At 31.8% G+C, this 21,917-nt stretch overlaps 5 protein-coding genes across 6 annotated transcripts; 2 read left to right on the plus strand and 3 right to left on the minus strand.

The window, feature by feature from the left end:
- Positions 1 to 2,264: 2,264 nt before the first annotated feature.
- On the minus strand, positions 2,265 to 3,976 carry LOC106106290 (glucosidase 2 subunit beta). The gene has a single exon (XM_013286851.1). The coding sequence runs from the start codon at positions 3,858 to 3,860 to the stop codon at positions 2,292 to 2,294; it is 1,569 nt and encodes a 522-aa protein (XP_013142305.1). The 5' UTR covers positions 3,861 to 3,976; the 3' UTR covers positions 2,265 to 2,291.
- A 385-nt stretch (positions 3,977 to 4,361) lies between these two features.
- Positions 4,362 to 8,331, plus strand: LOC106106291 (probable ATP-dependent RNA helicase pitchoune). Its single transcript, XM_013286852.1, has 9 exons — positions 4,362 to 4,719; positions 4,803 to 4,952; positions 5,161 to 5,322; positions 5,857 to 5,995; positions 6,425 to 6,587; positions 6,807 to 6,959; positions 7,471 to 7,638; positions 7,969 to 8,146; positions 8,218 to 8,331. The coding sequence occupies exons 1-9, from the start codon at positions 4,470 to 4,472 to the stop codon at positions 8,235 to 8,237; spliced, it is 1,383 nt and encodes a 460-aa protein (XP_013142306.1). The 5' UTR covers positions 4,362 to 4,469; the 3' UTR covers positions 8,238 to 8,331.
- A 132-nt stretch (positions 8,332 to 8,463) lies between these two features.
- On the minus strand, positions 8,464 to 13,399 carry LOC106106278 (probable ATP-dependent RNA helicase pitchoune). The gene is made up of 11 exons (XM_013286829.1): positions 13,199 to 13,399; positions 13,009 to 13,092; positions 12,783 to 12,932; positions 12,298 to 12,558; positions 11,664 to 11,813; positions 11,250 to 11,414; positions 10,931 to 11,072; positions 10,092 to 10,251; positions 9,768 to 9,920; positions 9,202 to 9,372; positions 8,464 to 8,847 (listed from the first exon to the last, which is right to left on the minus strand). The coding sequence occupies exons 1-11, from the start codon at positions 13,302 to 13,304 to the stop codon at positions 8,527 to 8,529; spliced, it is 1,863 nt and encodes a 620-aa protein (XP_013142283.1). The 5' UTR covers positions 13,305 to 13,399; the 3' UTR covers positions 8,464 to 8,526.
- LOC106106280 (probable ATP-dependent RNA helicase pitchoune) lies at positions 9,872 to 16,625 on the plus strand. The gene is made up of 10 exons (XM_013286830.1): positions 9,872 to 9,939; positions 13,602 to 13,906; positions 13,983 to 14,135; positions 14,333 to 14,494; positions 14,686 to 14,827; positions 15,140 to 15,302; positions 15,566 to 15,718; positions 15,950 to 16,117; positions 16,207 to 16,381; positions 16,476 to 16,625. The coding sequence occupies exons 2-10, from the start codon at positions 13,666 to 13,668 to the stop codon at positions 16,571 to 16,573; spliced, it is 1,455 nt and encodes a 484-aa protein (XP_013142284.1). The 5' UTR covers positions 9,872 to 9,939; positions 13,602 to 13,665; the 3' UTR covers positions 16,574 to 16,625.
- LOC106106281 (kelch-like protein 12) lies at positions 16,565 to 21,630 on the minus strand. 2 transcript variants are annotated; one of them, XM_013286832.1, is made up of 5 exons: positions 21,542 to 21,630; positions 21,234 to 21,461; positions 21,001 to 21,146; positions 20,146 to 20,716; positions 16,565 to 17,887 (listed from the first exon to the last, which is right to left on the minus strand). In XM_013286832.1, the coding sequence occupies exons 2-5, from the start codon at positions 21,436 to 21,438 to the stop codon at positions 17,583 to 17,585; spliced, it is 1,227 nt and encodes a 408-aa protein (XP_013142286.1). In that variant the 5' UTR covers positions 21,439 to 21,461; positions 21,542 to 21,630; the 3' UTR covers positions 16,565 to 17,582. The 2 variants fall into 2 exon arrangements, with proteins under 2 accessions (XP_013142286.1, XP_013142285.1); XM_013286831.1 differs by lacking the exon at positions 16,565 to 17,887 and adding an exon at positions 18,253 to 19,496.
- Positions 21,631 to 21,917: the final 287 nt, after the last annotated feature.

The raw sequence follows: 21,917 nt of genomic DNA on the forward strand, positions 1-21,917 counted from the left end.
GGCAACAGCTAGTTATTAAAGTAAGGAAAAAGATTAAAAATAATATCGATGACGATTTATAAATAGCTTTTTAATCAAATCTCCTTTCCTGACCCTTCCAATCTCTGGTAAACAAGATCAAGGTTTATTTACTATAATGCTTTCCCGGGACTTTTCTTTCTTATCTTTTGCGCAATTTCTATAAAATGATCTAGTAGTAAGCAATCTCTTGAACCATGACCCACCGCGTTACATCGAGCGAGAATCGAGCTTGACCAAGCTTAAACAAGCTTAACAACTGCGTTACCGACGACACGACGATCCAAAACTTGTATGGTTCGTCTATTAAATACATTTTCGAAAATTAAGGAAAATAACGGTAACGTAGACCGCCACAGAATTGTAACATATTAATCTTAAAAAGTTTTTTTGTGCCAAAACAGTTTTTTAAATGTACCAATATATATACAAACGTTGCCGTTTCCGCTCACCTGAAGGCAATGAATAGTAATATTATAGTACCACGTGTGCGAACTATGTTTTAATTACATTTTACGATAAGTCTTGGAAAATACATCGATTGATTTCCCTATTCAACAAAAAACATATCTGATGCAATCATGAGCATTCCTAGATTTGTAAACAAAGCATTATAGTTTATTAAAATTATGTACTCGTTCTGCAATTCTGTAAATAATTGTATTTTCACTTTTAAACTTTTCCTAATTGCTACGAATATCGAAGGTAGACACAGAAGGTGTGTGAGAAGTATGTAAGAAAAGGCCCAATCCGAAAATTCTGTCTACTCCAATGGGTATCGAATGTGAGCGTTGTGGTGGCTCTCAGTGACGTTAAGTGACTGCATTATTAGCTATATTTTAAAGAAAGAGTCATAACATATAGATGTACTTTAGATAAGCTTGGACAAGATAGAATGATCTTCGTGGCAATACTTGTTATCAAACAAGAGTATTTGATAAGAACATGCTTATCACAAATAAAGTTACGAAAACCAAATAGCCATGGCATGGAAGTCCATAGAAAGAATCTTATGAAAAAGTCTTCTAAATCATGAATACAAACCTTTTGCGAATCTCTGCACAAAAATGCCGCCGTGACATCAGTTAAAAAAAAAACAATAATGCAATGGAACTTGATATATATAAATTCATTGCTAATTATCAATGTACCCACTGCAAACGCAAAGTGCGGAGTTAACTCGTAATCATACAAAAAACCTACCCTACTATACTATGTCGCGCCGTGTTCTTACATTGTAACCTATCTATACTATTTATTTGTAACAACTACGATAACCGGACCATAAATAAAGTAACCCTTTAAACTTCAGATAACTTGATAGTACAGATTTAATGAATCAATATACAAATTGATTTAAACATACTACAATGTTAAATATAGTATGTCAGCAACACAGAGTTGTAGCCAGATTACAAATTTCGATTTGGCTCCAATCTACCCATTGTTAGTTCGCGTAAAAACTTATTTTATTCAAGTATACGATTTTGTAATTTTTAATCTAAAATTCGGGATATTTTAATTTTAAAATTAGAAGTTTTATTTTAAAATACTTTGGGTTTCAATGTTCTCTTTATGTTGTTAATTCAATGATAATTTCTTTAACCTAATGCACCAAGTTGCATGGAAACTAATGATAAGAACATGTTTTTGTAAACATATTTTTTATGTGTAAATAATCCCAAGTAGGGTTGGCACGACAGGCGGCCGGCTGAATAAAAAAGTGCCGAATCCAAGAGTAGGTTTTGGATACAACTCTGACTCTACAGGAGTAAGATAAGGAGGAAGATGTTGATTTTTTGATATGTGGGTAATAATAAAACATGAAATTTTATAATCGAAAACAATATTTTATTGATCATTTACAATGTTTTGTTCAACTTCATTGATTTTTATTTCCTTCTATTTGAAATATTACAGCCTTACTTGAGGAATGTGTTTCTGTTATACTCTTGCCACTTCAGTCTTCATCAAAACATTGTACGACTACAATAGGATACACTACCTGGTAATGAAATGCAATTATAATCTGTGACTTAAAATTAATATGAAGAAAAATAGTTAAGTGCCACAATGCTTTATAAATTAATTACAAAATCCAAATTATCATTAACACTTAAGTCTTCCTAATTTGTATGAATTTTCTAATAGTAGGTCTGATCAAATTGTGATCTCACATTTCCATAGTAAAAATGGTAATTTCCGACTTTCACTTAACACTTGTGGCAAAACATCACATTGGGATATGTGAATCATTCACATGTAAATTATAATTACAGTTCATCATGCGATGGTTGCTGTGATGCCTTAGATTCATCACAGGCGGCTGGTGTTGCCAGTTCTATATTGTATTCACAACGGTAGGGTTCTGAGACTGATAACATCTTGGTTTCTAATCCGCAATGTACATTTACTGTTGTCATTCTATTTGGCCCGTTCCAGCAGGCAATGCCATTAGTGTACTTCATCACTGAATACTTCTTATTGTCTTCTCCAGCCCATTCACCCCAGTTACCTAGACCAACCTCAGCTCCACCATTCTTTGATTTCTGTGTCACCTTCTGGAATAAACATAGCTTATAAACATATTCCTTATCCTCATACTCTAAGCACTGTCCATCCAGAGTAGCATATTCTTGTTGGAGACCATAATCTTTCTCTAGATTTTGTTGGAAGTTTCTGATGTTTGATTCAATCTCCCGAACTGCTCTTTCCGCATCTGTCCATTGGCGGCGAGCCTCAGTAGCTTCATTTACTATTCTCTGTGTCTCATCATCATAAACTCTACTGCTCTCAGGTTCTGCTTCCTGATCTATATCTTGTGGGAGATCTTCATCAGCATTTTCCTCTTCATTGTCTCCTTCGTCAGTTTCTAAATCCCTTGTAGCTTCATCTGCATCATGATCATCACCTTCCTCATTTTCTTCACCCCGCTGGAACACACCTTGCTCTGACATTGCAAAAGGTTTCAGCATAGGCCAGGTTGTAGACAGGAAGGTTTCTTTATCTACACTTTCATTATTGCCTAAGAAATATTGAATTTCCTCTTGGTCAACTTCACCATCTTTATTTTTGTCAAAAGCATTAACAACTTTTACTTCATCCACTGTTAACACATTATCATCATTTGAGTCAAACATAGAGAAATATTCTGTGCCTTCCTTGACAAGTGCTTCCTTTTCTTCTTCAGCTTTTCTTTTCCTTTCCTTTTCTTCTGCATCTCTGTATACTTGCAGAACTTCGTTTTCCTTAGCCTCTAATTGATTTTTCAGGGACTCTTTTTCCTCCTTAATCTTTATTGCTTCAGTTTTATCTTTCTCTAATTGAGAAAGTTGCTCAGCCATTTCATTTCTCTTTTTATTACCCTTCTCTATTAATTCTACTCGTAAATGATTTCCAGCTTTATGTAAGTCGGCCAAACGTTGTGCTTCTGCTCTAGCTTCTCTTCCCATTTCCTCGCATGTGTTTTTGCAAGTTTCGGGTTCCGCATATTCGTCAGATCCATCGCAGCAATCGCATACACCGTCATTAACACGAGAGCTTGGGATGTTTTCCGACCGGTGCCCTGCGTTTGTGCAATGGAAAACTCCGTTCAAGCACGCCGATGTTCCCGGCTCGTCGCTGCCGTCGAAACAATCGCAATAATCATCGTTCACGTAATTGAATGGGATTGTCACAGTTCCATCAAAACATGTAAAGTCTTTCGTAGGAGAATAAAGGGACGCTTTAGATAAAGAAACACCGCGCGGTCTCGGGACGTCAGACTGAGCGGATATAACAAATGTAAAAAGAATCAATACAATTGCTTGGATATGGTTGACCCAAGAGGATGAATTAACCATGATTAAAACAACAATTCTTACACCGGTAAATGGAACAGCTAGCCGATAAATAGAACGTGTAGAAAACTGACAGCCAACCGCTGATGCTGACGTTTATTTATTATAAACTGACAGATAATTACATTTTACTATAAGTCCAAAAACCCCATCAAATTAAATTAAACGTGTAAGAATAAATAAAAAAAGAAGTGTACTAAACGCGTGGAGAATTCTGATTTGTCAAATTAAAGTTCCAACTTCTAATAAGAATCGTCTACGTCATGAATAACCAGAATTATTGGTAAGTAATACATTTATCACTAGGTAAAACATTTAATCACATTGTACAGAAAAAATAGATTCCCTGTTTGGAGGCCTGGTGAATGCAAGATGAATCTGTTTATTCTGAATAAGAAATAGCGAAAACTCTCATAGATGCTTCGTTTGAACTTTATCTATCCCAAAACTGGTAATGTAAAGTTATAATGGCAACTTGACGGCAGCTGTCAACTGTCGCTGTTTCTTATGTCAAAACTGGCAAAAACTGGTCAAAACACAAGTACTGCAACTATATTTGTTTTACTTAACTTAAACGTGTAAAACTTGCAACGCTTTTTAAACCAATGTGCCATGGATACCGACGATATAGTCGCTCAATCCACATTTTCAATGTTAGAAGGAAAAATCGACTGTCGTATTTTAAATACCCTAAAGATAATGGGTTTTGAAAAACCTACTGAAATTCAAGCTAAAATCCTTCCGCATCTCTTATTGGGAAAAGATCTCATAGGAGCAGCGAAAACCGGTAGTGGGAAGACTTTGGCTTTTCTAATTCCAGTGGTTGAAAACTTACTTAGACTAAAATTCACTTCAAAGCATGGTACGGTTTATTAATTTTTAAATATCGGAACATGCAGTATTATGACCTAACACAGATTTCAATTATTTGTTTTGGTATTTCAGGTGTGGGTTGTGTTATAATATCACCTACAAGAGAGTTAGCATTACAAACAAATGAAGTCTTGAAGAGATTGCTTGCTGAAATTGATTTATCACATATATTAATTGTTGGAGGGGTAAAAAAACATAAAGAAATAAAACTATTACAAAAAGGTACATTTTTGTTAACCACAACCATTTTTCTTTATATTCTTGACAATGCTAAATGTGTATTCTATATTCACTATATTTTTTCTTTCCATTTAAAAATTAATTATCTTATGAAATTTTGTGGTTATACTTTACTATATCTAAGCATTTTCAACTGCATAATACATAGTTCTTAGTATGATTTATATATTGTTTTTCTCAATTATTACAGGTATCAATATCATAGTGAGTACTCCTGGACGATTGCTGGACCATTTGCAGAATACTGAATTTAATTTTAAAAATATGAAGTACCTAATCTTAGATGAAGCGGACAAGTTGCTGGAAGCTGGCTTTGAGAAGCATATTGCTGGAATCATAAAGTTATTACCTGGTATGTTTTTCACAGAAATTTGCCAAAAAATTAGTACTAACATTTAGTTATACTCAGTTTATTCCTATGTTTAATTTTATTTGTAAAGCTGTATGTTTATGAGTTACTAGCTTTCGCCCGAGACTCCATCCGCTAGTATTAAAAAAAACTAAACCAAATAGGCTGTGTTCTTCCAGACTATTCTCTCCATGTATGCCAAATTTCATTGAGATGCATTCAGCATTTTAGGCTACAAACTCTAACAAACATCCATCCATCCATCTAAACTTTCGCATTTATAATATTAGTAAGATTAGCAAGATTACCTCCTCTATCTATTCAACAAATGAAGATTTTTATCTATAAATATTTTTTTCCAAACATAAGTTATAGTTTTATAAACTGATAGGGCCTTGGTAATGCAAAGAGCAACAAGGGTTCTTTAGCACTCCTTGTAATATTGTCAGGCAGTCTTTATTACCTATACATGCAGTCTGTTAAATGAAAAAATGGCTCAAATTATTCCTTTTGTTCAGTAAATATTAATATTTTCAGAGGATAGACAAACAGCATTATTTAGTGCAACAATCGATGACAAGATTAAGAATCTTGCTAGACTGGCAATGAAAAGTAGTCCAATGCTGATTTCAGTGCAAGATAATGTTAGAACTACAGTAAAGGGGCTGCAACAAGGGTAAGCTAAATTATGTATATTCCTAGAAAGAGATGGATGGATAGAGTAAAAGATGACATGATCAAGAAGGGAGTGATGACTGAGATGATTGATGATAAGAGTTATTTGGAGGACAAAGAGCCATCGCACCAACCTACGGGAGTAGGATAAGGTAGGGGAGATGATGATATTAGTTTTATTGTGTGCTTATATTAGTGATACTTTGAACTTTGAGTTTAAAAGAACTTAAAAAACTTAAAGTTTGGAGTGAATCAAAGTATGTGCTGCAAAAATTATGTCATTTTTGTCAGTGTCATGTTGTAAACCATCAGCTTCACCAAAAATATTCAAGGCCCATCCTGCTGATATCTATGTTAACATATATTTTCTTTTTAATATATGCTATGTCTTTATAATATATAAGTGTATCTTGATTGTAATATTTTGTAGATATTTTATATGTCCAATTGAGGAAAGGATTCCTTGGTTGCATAAAATGTTGAAGAAATGCAAGAAACTTAAGGTGATGGTGTTTTTTTCATCCTGCAAATCTGTGGACTTTCATTATGAGTTTTTTAAATGTTATTGCAAAGCACAAGTTATAAGTATACATGTAAGTGAATTAAATTTGTTAATAAAAAAACCTTCCCATTAAACTTAATCTCAATCCAACAAGGGTTAAGTTATGGGTGACTAGGTTAGGCTACACATTTTGGTCCAATTCAGGTTAATGCCTATCTTAGAATTTTTCCACTGATAGGAGTCAATCACAATGTTTTCTTCATATCCAATGTATTTTAGATATGTTTTTACCCTTAACTGGTCTTTTAAGGGTAAACTTAGTCAAGCCAATAGAAAAGAAGCATACAGAAGTTTTGTCGAAGCAAATACTGGTGTACTATTTTGCACGGATGTTGCAGCGAGAGGTTTAGATATACCTCATGTTGACTGGATTGTACAATATGACCCACCTACAGATGTAAAGGTATGATACCGAATTTGTTATATCTTTACGAGATATCAGTCAAACAATATTGTGGGAGACTGTTTTTATACTAGAATAGCCTATGTTATTTAGGGATAAAGTGGGATGGCGAAAGGATTTTTATAATTGGCCATATAGTTTTTAACTAAAACCTATACATGCAAAATATAAATTTTTCCTCTTTTTACTTGTGGAAGCTGTTGCTCGCGACTTTGTTCGCGTGGAAATAAAAAAAATTGTAAGTGATATAGTCACTGATATCATAGCTTTTTATTGGTGAAAGAATTTTTGAAATCAGCTCAATAGTTTTTGAGTTATATCAATAATTATATTCAATTTTTTGCATGAGACTGACAAAGCACGTTGATGGCAAGTAATCTGTTAGTCACCTTTCTCTTTCCTACATATTGATGCTATGCATCTTTCTCGCTCGCTCTTATGGTACTAAATAAAATGTACACTTTATTATTAAGGAATGATAATGGAAAGTATCTTATTCTTAATTTTGTAGGAGTATATCCACAGAGTGGGTCGTACAGCTAGAGGTAGTAATACATCAGGCAATGCCGTAATACTTCTAAGGCCAGACGAAGAGGAATTCGTTAATTTTCTGAAGATGAAAAAAGTTTATTTAGACAAATATAATTTTGAAGTACCTTCTAGTGGAGTAATACAAATGGTAAGTATTTTCAGTATATCATTATCTCACCAGCTCACTAAACGAACCCACTGAGGGGCCTGGAGCCTACCTAGCCTAGTAGGGTGGGTTTTTAGTATATGTTTTGATACAAAATAGGCATGGTACATTTTAAACTCCAATAAACAATTAAGTTTCTTGTTAAGTTTAATGATGAAGTCATATTTTTTTAAAGCTTGCATTTTTATTGGATGTGTTGGTCCATATTTGATGAATCTCTTAATTAAATAAATTTAAATTTGCCACGGTTTTTCATTACATGATTAAACAGAGATCGTCGCATATTGTAATCTTTGCATTTTAATTTTTCAGTTACAAGATTTAATAAAAGATAATGGAGTAATGAGGACATTAGCAAGAAAGGCATATCTTTCCTTTTTAAGGTGCTATAAGAAACATCCATTGAACAAATTGTTTAACATCAATAACATGGATTTAGATGCTGCAGCGAAAGGATTCGGATTTTTAGAAAGACCACATATAGATTTTTGTATCCTTTTTGATTTAAGCTACAGTAAAAAATTATGTTGAAAACTATAAAACCTTAACTCATTTTTACAGTACATAACAAGAAGAATTAATTGAAATAATTCGTCTACATGAAAGATTTACAAAACTACATGTTATATATATCTTTTTTATTACAAAAGGTGGCAAATGAGCAAGCATATATATTTTAAGTGTTTAATAAAAACTTGTAATTTAATTTCTTGTGTTTTTTTTAATTTTCGCTGTATTGGTGGCAGTTTTTTTTGAGTTTAAATCTCAAAAAAAGATTAAGACTAACTAGGTAAAAAAAACGACATATTTATAATTAAAATCATGTATTTGACACATTAAATAAAAAAACAATAAATGAAATAAATAGTCTCAGCTGATCGCTCGCTTATTATTCCCTTTCTGTCTGTATATCTTAGTCTTGGTAGTTCTCTTCTGTTCTTTATTTAATGTTTTGAAGTAACCGAATCCACCGCCTCCTCGTTTCTTCTGCATCGGTCCTTTAGGAGTAACTTTTAGTTCAACAGCGGGAGGTACTGTGAATCCAAATGATTTAGCGACCTTTGCCAAATCTATTGTGTCGATATCAAATATTGTCTTCAGGTGATGAGAATCATATGCTCTAAGGTAGCTTTTAAATGCTTCCTTAGCCGATTGATTTAGGAAATAATTTCTTGATATTAATTTTTCCAACTGTAAAAAAATCAAATTGTTAGGCTAACCTAATTAGCTTATTGATTACCATCTGATGATTTGAAAACTCGCCACTAAGGGACACCTTTATAGATTATATCAAAACTGGTTAACGTGAATTAAGTTTTTTCCAATTACGTTGTCTATAACAAATTAAAAAAAAAAAGTTCGTAATATGGGACAAACGGACGACATTTTAAGAACTCAGACTCAGTGTGGTTTAAATAATTTTAATGCACTATTTAATAAAATTTAAAGTCCGCTCTGCTTTTGCATTTTGACCTCAACAATATACTTATTTCCTTATTAGTAAAACGAAAGGGAAATCAAATTTTGCATATTAATTTGTCTTACCTGCAGTTGTATATCAGCGACTTTGTTCCACGAGAACTCAAATTCATTGAGAGTGACTTTAGACTGCTTGAGGTATCTGAGGAAGCCGAGCTCCTCGGGGCGCAGCATCAGCAGCGCGTGGCCGCTGGTGCCCAGCCCGCGCGCAGTCCGTCCCACGCGGTGAATGTATTCCTATATAAATAACAAATGAAGTTATATTACCATTAACTATAAAAAAATTAGGATATACTATTTCTATAGTATTTATAAAAAATGGGATAACAATCAAAACCAAGATATAGTCATTCTCAGTTAACATGCAGTAAGATGAGGTGGCATATTGGCTATATAGACCTTTGCCATATTGAGTGTGGAAAAAGTTAGTTGAACCAAATTACAACAAAGAAAAAAAATAGTAAACGACTTTTACCAATTTATGTTGAATTTTTATGACCCGTCATTTTTTGGGGGGCGGCCATTTTTAACGTTTTATTTATAGTACTCTACTACTACTTTCATTAGATACCAAATGAAAGGGCTTATCAAGCTTTAAAATTTTAAAGCACCATTTTAGATTTATAGGTTACCTTAGGATCATCTGGGGGATCATACTGAACAATCCAGTCTACTGCTGGAATGTCCAGACCTCTGGCAGCCACGTCAGTACAGAGGAGGATACCACTCTCGGCGTTACAGAACTGGAAGAATGTTGTTGTTCGTTTTGTTTGCTGCTGTTTACCCTGAAAAATATATTATAAGGTCAGTATACATATTTAAAACCTAATTTATACAAATGGCTTCTATGTCTAAACTTTCTGATGTCTATAGAGTAAATAATCCTAGAAAGATTTTTCTTTAACTAATTTTTTTACGCTGAAATTAAAGTCTTTTCATATATGGACTTTACTCACATGTATGGACATGACGGGAAGATCGATATAGTTGAATAGTTCGTGATGATATTTCACTGACATACAAGTCGACAAAAACACCATCACCTTCTTCTTTCTATTCTTCTTTAAGAATGTGAATAGAACCATCATACGTCTCTCAGAAGGTACAACAATGTAACTGAAATCATATAGAAATAATTTGAAATGGCGAAAATTAACATTAGGAATGGAAAGTGAAAATAACAAAAACAAGAGAAAAAATCATAATACAAAGTACAGTCAGCTGTATAAAATGTATACCTTTACAGACTTGCATAAGACATTGGCATACACTTATTCATATAAACAACAACAGATAACATATATTCATGGTCAGAAACATAGACTGGTACATTCAGCTTTTTTTTATATACAATTCCTAATGCTTTATGCAAGTACACATAGACTACTTAGTTTGTATTGAGTCTGGGCAGAGTCGTAAACGAAAGCTAGTGTATACATAATTATGCAACTTACTGTAACCTTGCAATCTTTTTGATTCATTTACAAACAGTTAGTGCAAAATTGGACCACCCGTTACGCCATTTTGACTGCGCGATATTAAAAAAAAGTAGCCTATAATATGCCCGTCTATGTCAGCTACCCTTCAGTGAAAATCCGGTCGAAATCGGCCCACCCGTTTCGGAGATTACCCGAAATTACCCCGAAAAAAAAAATTACATGCGATTTTTGTTTATCAGCAACACAAATACATCATTTTTCAGAAATCTGGCATTTTTCTTTTGATATTACAAACTTCCAATTTTATTACATGTATAGAATAGAAGATATAGATTAAGGTATATGTCGCCACTTACCCTTGTTCTAATGAATCAACTGTGGCTTGTTCCCTATGATCATCCACACCAACATATACAGGCTCGTGTTTGACAGCTAACGCTGTTAGTGATTCTGTCTTCTTTGTTTGTGTCGCACTGAACAACATTGTTTGGCGACGTTCTAATAACAAAAAAAATATAAACCAATCAGCAGTACTTCTTGCATATAGCTAATGAAGAAATATGATAAATTGACTGATTTAGTCAGAGCATTCAAAAGTTTGAATTTTTAGTTACTATTGGTTAAGTAAGTAAGGTTAGTCATTCTAAATAAACAAGCATTTTATATTTTACTTACTTGGTAAGAGTCTTATAATCTGTTTGACTTCCTCTTCAAAACCTATTTCCAATATTCTGTCAGCTTCATCAATGATCAAACATTGCAAGTTTTTATATAAGAAATCTGGTGTGTTCTGTAAGTGATCCAACAATCTTCCTGGTGTTGCCACAAGTATGTTTATACCTAGAAAAAATTATGATAAATATTCAAACTTTGTAGTCTTTATTACAATGATTAATACTTAGGCAGCTTATTTTTATATCAAAAATGCAGTTCCCTTGTGGCTTCAGCCGCATAAAAATATTAAACTTGAGTGAATTATTCAAAAATATACTGTGATCGCTGACATCCATCAAAAAGAAGTATGTTTTAACACTTTATTATATTAGTATACATTACATATTCACTATATTTTTTCACATAAACACTTACCTTTAGAAAGTTTCTGAGCTTCTGTACTCCTATTCGCTCCACCCATAACTAAGCCATAAGTATGATGGTGATATTTCATTAATTCCATCAACACTCCGAATGTTTGCATTGACAATTCTCTTGTTGGAGACAGAACAATAACACCAGTACCTTAAAATAAACTTAATTTAGTTATACATGTTTTTCTATTCTGATTCTTTCCCAATATTTTTTGAAATGATCAGATATCCATTCTGCGTTCATAAACAACTCTCTACATACATTTCAGTGTGTAACCAAAAACAAATGTACCTCGACGGTGTAACCCGGAGATTCAATTTGTTTTTTATTAACACTACTGTTACTATATGGAGGCTGTTTCACATTCGCCTTTTTTGTCATCATTTAAGTAATCAAAATAAGATCAATATAGACTATAACACTTCTGTTGCTTAAGAATAATAGTAAAAATTTCATTTCCATTAATTTAAGAACTCTATGACACTAGAAGTATTTTGCAGAGTATAAACATTGAAACACATTGCCTCAACCTATTATTGTTTGGGATACAAGGAAGAAAGTGAGAGCAAGGTTAAGATTTTTTTTCACATTTCTGTCCTTAATTTTTAACAATAAAATCATAAAAAAATCTTACCATTCCTTGGTTTAAATTGCAACTTATAAATGAGTTCAATAGCGGGTATAAGAAATGCGAGAGTTTTTCCGGAGCCAGTTCTTGCAGCACCAACTAAATCTCGACCTTCCAAAAGTGGTGGTATTGCCTTAGCCTGTATTTCAGTCATTGTTGTGAATCCCATATCTTTGATGCCCATTAGAGTAGGTTCACACACTTTGCCTTCCAGTGATGTGAATTTTTGATCAGACAATATACCGAGGCATAAACTTGATCCAGGTACTAAAATGATAATATAAAAAGAATAATAAAAATTCATCAAGCTAATCCTAAACATTTTTATAATGCAGAAGTAAGATATTTACCAGAAACTAGATTACTTTGCTAGAACACCAACTTAGTTCTACCTTGATGTATCAATTGAAATAAAACCAAAACATCAGAAATATGGGAAATTTAAACAAAAAAAGAAGGGAAAATGCATGGTTAAACTAGTTAAAACTTACATTGACTACTATCATCCGGTTTTCCTTCACCATTCATATTTGCAACATTTTCTTTGCTGTCTTCTTCTGTTGAGTCATTTTCTTCAGATGCAGTCTCTTCTTTTATTTCGCTGGCTGTTGCTTTTTCTTTCTTTTTCTTTTTTTGCTTTTCTACAATCAAAAGAACTCATTAAAGACGTTTTATGTATGACTTATTAGCTATTTGGAAAAATATAACAATACTTACTCTTAGGTAAACTGGTTTGTTCTGCTTCAACATTTTCATGTGGCCTTTTCATTGTGTTATTGTCATCATTTTCACTATCTGGAACTGTTCAAAATATTAATTATTTACCATTACTTAAAATTAATAAACAGTATTTATGTGATAAACTAAATAAGCATGTTATTACAACTTTAACGTTTTTTGAGGTTACCTGTTGTATTCTCATTTTCACTTTGTTTCTTCGTAGCTATTAGTTTCAACTTCTTTTTCTCACGTTTCTTTATTTTCCGTAATAGAATTTTATCTGGCGTAGGCATTTCGTAAATCACTTATTTTAAAATCTGCATTTAAAAACTAACGTGGACTCAGATACGGCGTGGAAATGACAAATGTCAATGTCAAAATAATCAAAAATACGCAGATAAAAGAACTTTTTTGCTCATGCTGGTAATCGTAATCGGTAACCTACGGGATTGCCATGATGAGTGTTGGTAGGAATTTAAATTGTAAGAGGACGGCATTGACAGTGACATACAGTGACACTTGATGAAGCTTTTTTAAAATCAAAACATTGACAACTAATATTGAGGTTATATTTAATTAAAATATTGCAGGCAGAAGTTTGAAATAGAAACAGACTTAGTTGCTTTTAGTACTGCGAGTCGAAATAGATTGTAAATGGATGACACCAAAAGGACAAAGTTTAAAACATTAAAATGTAAAGTTTCTCAGGCTACAATAAATGCAATTAAAAGTATGGGATTTAAATATATGACTGACATTCAGGCCGAAGTTTTGCCCAAGGCATTAGATGGAGGAGACGTCGTCGCTACGGCTAAGACAGGTTCTGGAAAAACTTTGGCTTTTCTAATCCCTTCAGTAGAACTTGTTATCAAACAGATGCAAAATAATTACCAAGGTAATGTGCTTATTTTAATAGTTGTGAATCGTGTACATTAATGCAAATGTTTAACAGCTTCTTTAATCCATTTTAGGTACATTTGGTATAATAATATCGCCAACTAGAGAACTAGCAACCCAAACATACCAAGTACTCCAGGAAATTATATCATACCATGAAGGAATCACTTCAGCATTGATAATTGGTGGTGAAAGTAGGAAAATGCAAAGCAACAAACTTGCTGCTGGTTAGTTTTAAAACTTTTATAAAAAAAAAATATTTCCTATTATGTGCTCCTCTCGCATATCTTTTTCACATCACAGAAATGACGTTTTTTTTAAATACCCGATCATATAAACAATCATTGCATATTTCCTTTGGCATTTTAAGAGGAACATAAATGGAGTAAGATAAAATAAACAATTTATCAGTACAATGTTTCAGGTGTTCACATAGTTGTTGCAACTCCGGGAAGGTTATTTGATCATATGAGGACTAAAGAGTTTGACTACAATCATGTTCAATGTTTAGTATTGGATGAAGCAGATAAAATATATCAATACGGCTTTGAGGAAGACTTGAAACAGATTATAAAAAGGCTTCCCAGTAAGTACAATTTTATGTATATCTAGTGCTTAAGTCTTTTCAATAGTTACATAGAAATTATTGTATTAAAACTAGCTTATCTGCAAAAAAACAAAAGTAGCAGATGTGTTCTTCCAGACTATTCTCTAAATCTATACCAAATGTCAGAGACCTGTTCAGCAGTTTAGACTACACTATTATTTCACTTTTAGAACAAAGACAAACAATGTTATTCAGTGCGACACATGCAGAAACAACAGAGGAATTGATAAAGTCAGCAATGAGAGATGATTTACATTTAATTAACACTAATGAAGACAATGACAGGGCAACAGTTGAAGGGTTAAAACAGGGGTAAGAAATTATACATCTTTTGCCTGCAACTCTATACAAGCTATATAAAAAACTTGATGGGTAGTCTGTGTTCTTCCACACTCTGGTCTGTTCTAAAATTCATCTAGGTCTTATGACGAACTTTCTCATTTATGGTATTACTAAAGATTACTAATGGAAAATGTACAATTCCAATAGTTTAGTATGTAAAAGATAAAAACCACTTTTTTATTGTATTTAACATATTTACTGCCATTGCAAGTTAGTTTTAATATTAGGAATAAAAGCGACATTTAATAATACCTTTTAAGTTACACCTCATATTTTTTCCAGATATGTGATTTGTGAAACAGAATACAGGCTCTGTTGGTTGTATAAATTATTAAAGAAGACACAAAATCTCAAAGTCATGGTATTTTTTTCTAGCTGTAAGTCAGTTGTGTTCCATCATGAATTCTTAAACAAATATTGCAATTTATCTGTTCTATGTATTCATGTAAGTTTGAATTTTTAATTAGCTTCAAATTGATTGTATGAAAAAATATACTTGTTATGAAATATCCAAAATAAAAATTAGTCTTTTTTTCATACAGTTTATCTAGTTAGCTCAACTAATATGGCATACTAATCCAACCACTTACCATGAAATACAAGTCCCTTAAAAATCTTAAGATATCTTTATTTTTTAAACAGAATCACAGAACTAAGAAGCTTTTAGAAAGGTCTAAATAATGTTAAACATACTATGTATTGTTTTAGGGTAAAATGAACCAATCTGATAGAACAGCGACTATGAACAATTTTTATAAAGCTGAAAAAGTTGCATTATTTTGCACTGACTTAGCGGCACGGGGTTTAAACATACCTGCAGTAGATTGGATTGTGCAATTTGATCCACCAGCTGACGCCAATGTAAGTTTTATATTTCAGTGCCTTTATGATTCATGATTTTCTAAAGTGAGCTTAATTTTCAACTTGTGGCAGTGAATGTGTTAATAACACTAAATAAATTAAATTAAAATAGATTTATTACAATAAAATATTTTTTTGTATCATCATGATTTTTAATATAATAGTGATTTGGTTAGAAGCGATAGACTTCATTTAAGCCTTTAATTATAGTGCATTATTTTTATTTTCTAGGAATATATTCACAGAGTGGGCAGAACAGCTCGAGGCTTGGGAGCAGCGGGACATGCAGTTTTATTGCTAAGACCAGAAGAGAAGGAATTCATAGAATATCTACAGGAAGCTAAAATATATTTAGACAAATATGAATTCTGGGGTAAATTAAGTAGTCTTCAAAAGAATGTAAGTAGAACATGTATGTATACAACAAAGCATTTAAATTTGTTTCAATGTACTTTTTTAAATAAACAAAGATATAAATCTATTTGCAGCTTGATATAGCATTACAGAACCCAGAATTTGTCAAAATGGCCGAAGAAGCATTTGAAGGTTACATAAGAGCATTTGAAGTTAAAAAATTAAAGCATATTTTTAATTTATTAACAATGGACATGGATGTTGTTGCTAAATCTTTCGGTTTGAAAGAAAAACCAGATGTAGATATACGTAAGTATGCAATTACGATTTTATTTGAAATAAAATAAGTAAGAATTTGTTTCTGCAAATATATAAGCATATAATAAAAATTTTGTTATTTCAGGTGTTGGTTTCAGTAAAAAGCATAGACCAAGAAAACGGGCAGCCGCGCTACTCGCTACAAACGTATCAGCAGAATCAACAAAACAATTAAAAAATTGAGTTTTATTTAATCACTAAAACATTCTATGGTAAATAAATTGATTTTATATAATATTGGGGTCTTATTTAATACAACTTAATTGTTAAGATAAAGAAATACCATTCATGACTAGATACAGAAGGTACCATCCAAAATAATGGCTTTTTGTAAAGTAAAAAAGACTGGCGATTAGAAAAAAAATTTGTCAGTTGAGTTCTCTATTGAAATCTTATTGCTTTACCAATTTTGGACAGATCTTTGTCAACATTAGGCAGATTTCCATTTGAAACGCATAGTAAATTATATTGTTAAGTTAAATAATTTATTTATAAATACTATATTTTACAAGTAATGGTGTAATACTTTAAATACATTTCATATAAAAATAAATAAAACAAGCAGTTGAAGACCGCAGAAACTATGTAAATGTGGTATGAATCTTATATAAATACTAAAGTTAAATGTGATATATGCCCTTTATGTAACTAAATTTATTGCAATATTTTGATTACATATATTATGTACCTCTAGCGTTACTTATTGCGTAATTATAAATAATAGTACATAGGAACTTTACAATTTACAAATATATTTTTAAAACTAATACTTCGATTGAAATTAGCAACAATTTTAAAGAACCCAGAATCAAAAAATATAAGACTTAGGACCTGTCCCACCAAATTATAAATTGTCTGATAACAATCTGTGTAATATATGTGACGGAAATATCGGATTTTCTTACCTTATCTGAGTGACGTCATTTTAATGCTATCTGAGCCTATCAGCCAGCGGTGGGACAGGCCCTAACAGATGAGAATAATTTTGTCTTTATTCATAACAATTATGCTTTATGATCTTTTTACATTATTTTGTATGAAGCTTCTTAACCTCACCCTATTTGAGTATGATGTAATTTTGCTTGCACGATTTATAATGTATGGTTTACAAATGTAAAATATAAGCTATGCTTCTAAAGTAGATATTCGAAAATTGTTACTAATCTCATCTGTAAGATCACAAACATAAGTTTCACTTTGGAGCGTTCATTTCATAAATATTATTTCTTGTTAGTTTGTCATAGCAATCTTCATGGTTGTGTTGATGGTTGACCGCATAAATCATTGAGTCTATGGTTTCAACCGTTGCCGGGCAACGATTCAAAGAAAAATACTGCACACATCTCCATGATGTTTTTCCATGTGTTGTCGAATGTTTTGTGTACACAAAGTTCATATGCACTAATTGTTTATGTCCCTTCCTGCTGTAAATGTATTTGTAACGTACCGGCAATTGTTGATTCTCGCTAGAGCCGTTAATGACTAATGATAGAGCACCTGAAATGTAAAATAAACATTATTTCAATTGATTTAAAGTCTATAATAAAAAATGATTAAACCATTCCACATAATGCTACTATGCATCAACAAAAACATGACATCCAAATACAATGAAACGGTAATATTTTTGAGTGTTTTCATACCTCGTTTTCGGATATACATATCCGTATTACGTCATCGGATTTGGGTGTCAAGTTATTCCGGACGAATTATAGAAAAAATAATTAAAATGTACCTAACCTGAACAAAAAATAATATAAAGTAAAATACATCTAAGTGATATATTACTTCGTAGTTTTTTTTTTAGTTTAATGGTACTTAAGGATGTATGCTATTTTTCAAGGGATAATGAAATGAATAAATATGCAAAAAATCATTTAATTAAAGATATAGAACACTATATTAAGTCACTATCATGTAGTAACATCACACAAAGAATACAAAAATATTTATTATGGTTTTCATCTTACACTAAGCATACATGTAAAAAAATATAAAAAATCAGCCAAGCCAAAAATGTCAAAAAGCAAAAAATGCAGGAATGTAAAAAAAATAATTTGGCTTTGTTAACCTTGAAGCCATAGAGATCATATAATTATCTTATCTGTTCAATTTAGCATGAGATTTTTTTATCTTCTTTTTTCATGTATGGAGAAAAAGCGAACCATGATTGAACTTTGCTTATCCCATAACCGATTGTGTTAAGAAAAACAGGGAAATGTTTTAAACATAATTTTTTTTATAAAATTTTTAGTGTTTGTGCATTTAACCATATTAATGTAATTTTATACATAAAATCTCATACAAAAGTGAACAGTATACATTTATACTTTAAGTAAATTTTTGAGTAATATGTTTTAAACTTATTTGAATACAATAAATAGACTAGAACATGAGCAATAAAAAGTCTTTAAATATGGCAGAGTGTTGATGGCACAATGTTTTTGTGTTATAAAATTGAAATATACTGATTTACTTTAAGTCACAGCGTAATTGGTTTTCAATCCAAATATACTATCACAGTCTCGAAATATTATTTGCATAATTTAGATGCTTATATGAATACTAAGTATTTTATAGAGATATAAAGCTGTGTCTATAAATTGATAAATAATGTTTTTTTATAGGATGTTATATAGGAATTGAAATTTTGGTCCCAATTTCCTTTGAATCTTTGATTCACTCTTTATTCTGTTGCTCTAACCAAATATCACTTCTTATTGTAAACCTTATCACCTAGGATATAAAGACCCATTTTGGGTTTGTGATTTAAAATATTATGTAGCGAAATAGTCTCCTTGTAATTGGGACACTTTGAAAAGACCATTAAAATGTACTTCAAAGCATGGTGACTTGCAGAATGGTAATTCACAAGCGCTACACATAAAGCGAGTGTCCCTTCTTTTTCCTAACTTCCAGCATAATCTGCAGGAGCGTTGAGGATATTTCTTCTTCCCATCTTCTTTTTGTGGTATTGTTACCAATCGGTGTTCAAGCATCGGTCTTGGGAATTCTTCATTAGAATTAATTCTCAACATTGCGTTAGTCACCTTACCATTGACTATGTTTTTAAAGTCCAATAATAATGAGTTCAAACTTGTGGTATCTGAAATCACGATGGGCATTTTCATTACATTTGAAAATAATAATCTAAGTGTTAAAAATAGGATTCAAAAATGTTGAAAATGCCATCGTGTTTACAAGTGTGCAAAATGAAGTGTTTTTTAAAGAAAATATGCAACAAAGTCGATAAAAGTAACAAAGGATTGCATTTTCAACACAATCTATAATCCTGTTATTTACAAAAGAAGTAAGCATTAATAAGCGAAAATAAAAATGAAATCGAAAATTGCTTATAAAATACAGAAAAACAAGGGTGCATTTGTAGATATATAAAAGACTTGAATGTCATTTTATGCCACTGTGGGTAAATTAGTGGCATATTCTTTATAAATATTAGAAGATATTTACAAGATTCCAATGAATCTTTAGGCTTGTGCCAGGAATAGTTTACAATAATCAAATGGCGGGATTTGAAGCTGTGATCGCAAATCCTCTAACCATTAGGCTATTGGCATATTAAATGTGGTAATGGGTAAAGAAAATAACATCAGTTAAGCAACACCAAAATTCATACTAAAAAAAAACATACAAATCTAGAACTTCCTCTTTTAGAAGTCAGTTAAAAATACATTCCTTAGCAAGGCAATGTTATTTACAAAAATACATTATTTTAAAGATTCAAAAATACTTACTGTCTTGTGGTGATTGATATTCCAAAGCGATTGTTGAATTATTTTTGCTATCTCTGGAACCATCATAACTTTTGGGTGTTGTACAAACGGCAGGATCTGTCACAACAATGTCTATATCATCACATTCCGTTTTTAATTCTATCTGATTTGTAGATTGTTCTTTATTGTCATCTTTATCTACGTCTTTGTGCGATGTATTCAATGTAGGAGTTATATCTATTGGGGATTCGTCATAAACATTTTTAAAGTTCTCGTAACTGTTGTGTAGTAAACTATTAACTTTATTGTAGGCCATCTTCTCATTGATTTTGGCACGTTTTTCAGTATTTAAAATATCAGAATAGTATGCACTTTGCAGAAATTCTTCTGACTTTCTCTTTAAATGACTAAACCTTTGAAGTTTCTCTATAAATTGTCTCTGTTTCACTAAATCCTGTTCATTACTTTCTGGTAATTCATTAGGACTGTTATCATAGTTGTCAGACATACATGACTCAGGTTCAGGGCTATTGTTCTGGTGCACTATACTGTGCTTCGATAAATCTTTCATTTTTTCCTCTTCATCTTCAGTCTAAAATCAATTATAAAAGTACAGGACAAGTGACTGTCACTTCCTTGTATTTAATAACTCTTTATATATTAATTGGTCTATTTATTGTAGAGTATCAGTTATTATATCAGATAAAAGCTTTTACTCTACAGTAAATAGACCAATTAATATGTAAAGAGTTATTAAATACAAGGAAAAAGTGATAATTTTATTTCATGCAATATGGAAGTTAAAATTTTTTAAAGGTGTTATGATTTATTCGAACTACATTGAATTTGAGTTTAGTTTATATTTTTATGAGTTACCTCTTTGTGAGTTAATCCTTTGATTTGTAAAACTTCAGCAGTTCCTATAAAACTAGTGAGATCTTCTCTTTTAACACTGACTTCTCCATGATACATAAACTGTAAGAGATCCTTCATAGCTTTGAGAGTCACATCTCTCAACACAACTGAAAATATAAGCAATTAAATATTTTAGAGCTTCATTTTTAGCCCATTATACAAGGTAGTTCCAACTACATAGCAATGATAAATACCTATAGGATGTTGACAAGGATTCATTTGAAACATTTTCTTGAAGTACGGAGAACATATTGATAGAATAACTTTGTGCGCTTGTAGTAAATGCCCTTCGACAGCTAGCGTAACATCAACAAATTCGCCTTTCCCAAGCAAACCGGCGAAACCTTTGCTCAAGTTTCCGTGAAAATTGTTCCAAGACAATGAAAATTGTTGGTCCATTTCTATATATTTTTACAGTGCATCTGTGAATAGGAAACACATATTAGTATTTTTGTGTTTATCTTATAAATTAACAATAAGTGATAAATAATGTAGAACTTACTATAACCCAGTTAAATTTTTGTTTTTCTCCAATGAAATTTATGATGAAAGCAAATGTGACAGCTGCAAGCGGCGCGTCCTACGGTGTTGTCATATTTTACTATTCTCTATATTCCCTGTCACCATAGACACATATGTTATGAAAATAATGCTTCGAGTCCAAACGATAAATTGTTGTAATTATATCTTATTTACCTGGGCGCGTTGGTCAAAAAGTCTTTAATTATAAAGAGTATTCTAATATCTAAATAATCTTTAACACGAGTCCGAGAAAGGTGCACGTTAGAGTATCATAAGATAGGATTGTACCGGTACTACTTTTCATTATATTTCGATAAAACTTTTTGTATTTCATGAGAACCTCAGGAACCTTAGGA

Source organism: Papilio polytes, unplaced genomic scaffold (assembly GCF_000836215.1).
Source record: "Papilio polytes unplaced genomic scaffold, Ppol_1.0 DF822289.1, whole genome shotgun sequence".
Classification (NCBI taxonomy): domain Eukaryota; kingdom Metazoa; phylum Arthropoda; class Insecta; order Lepidoptera; family Papilionidae; genus Papilio; species Papilio polytes.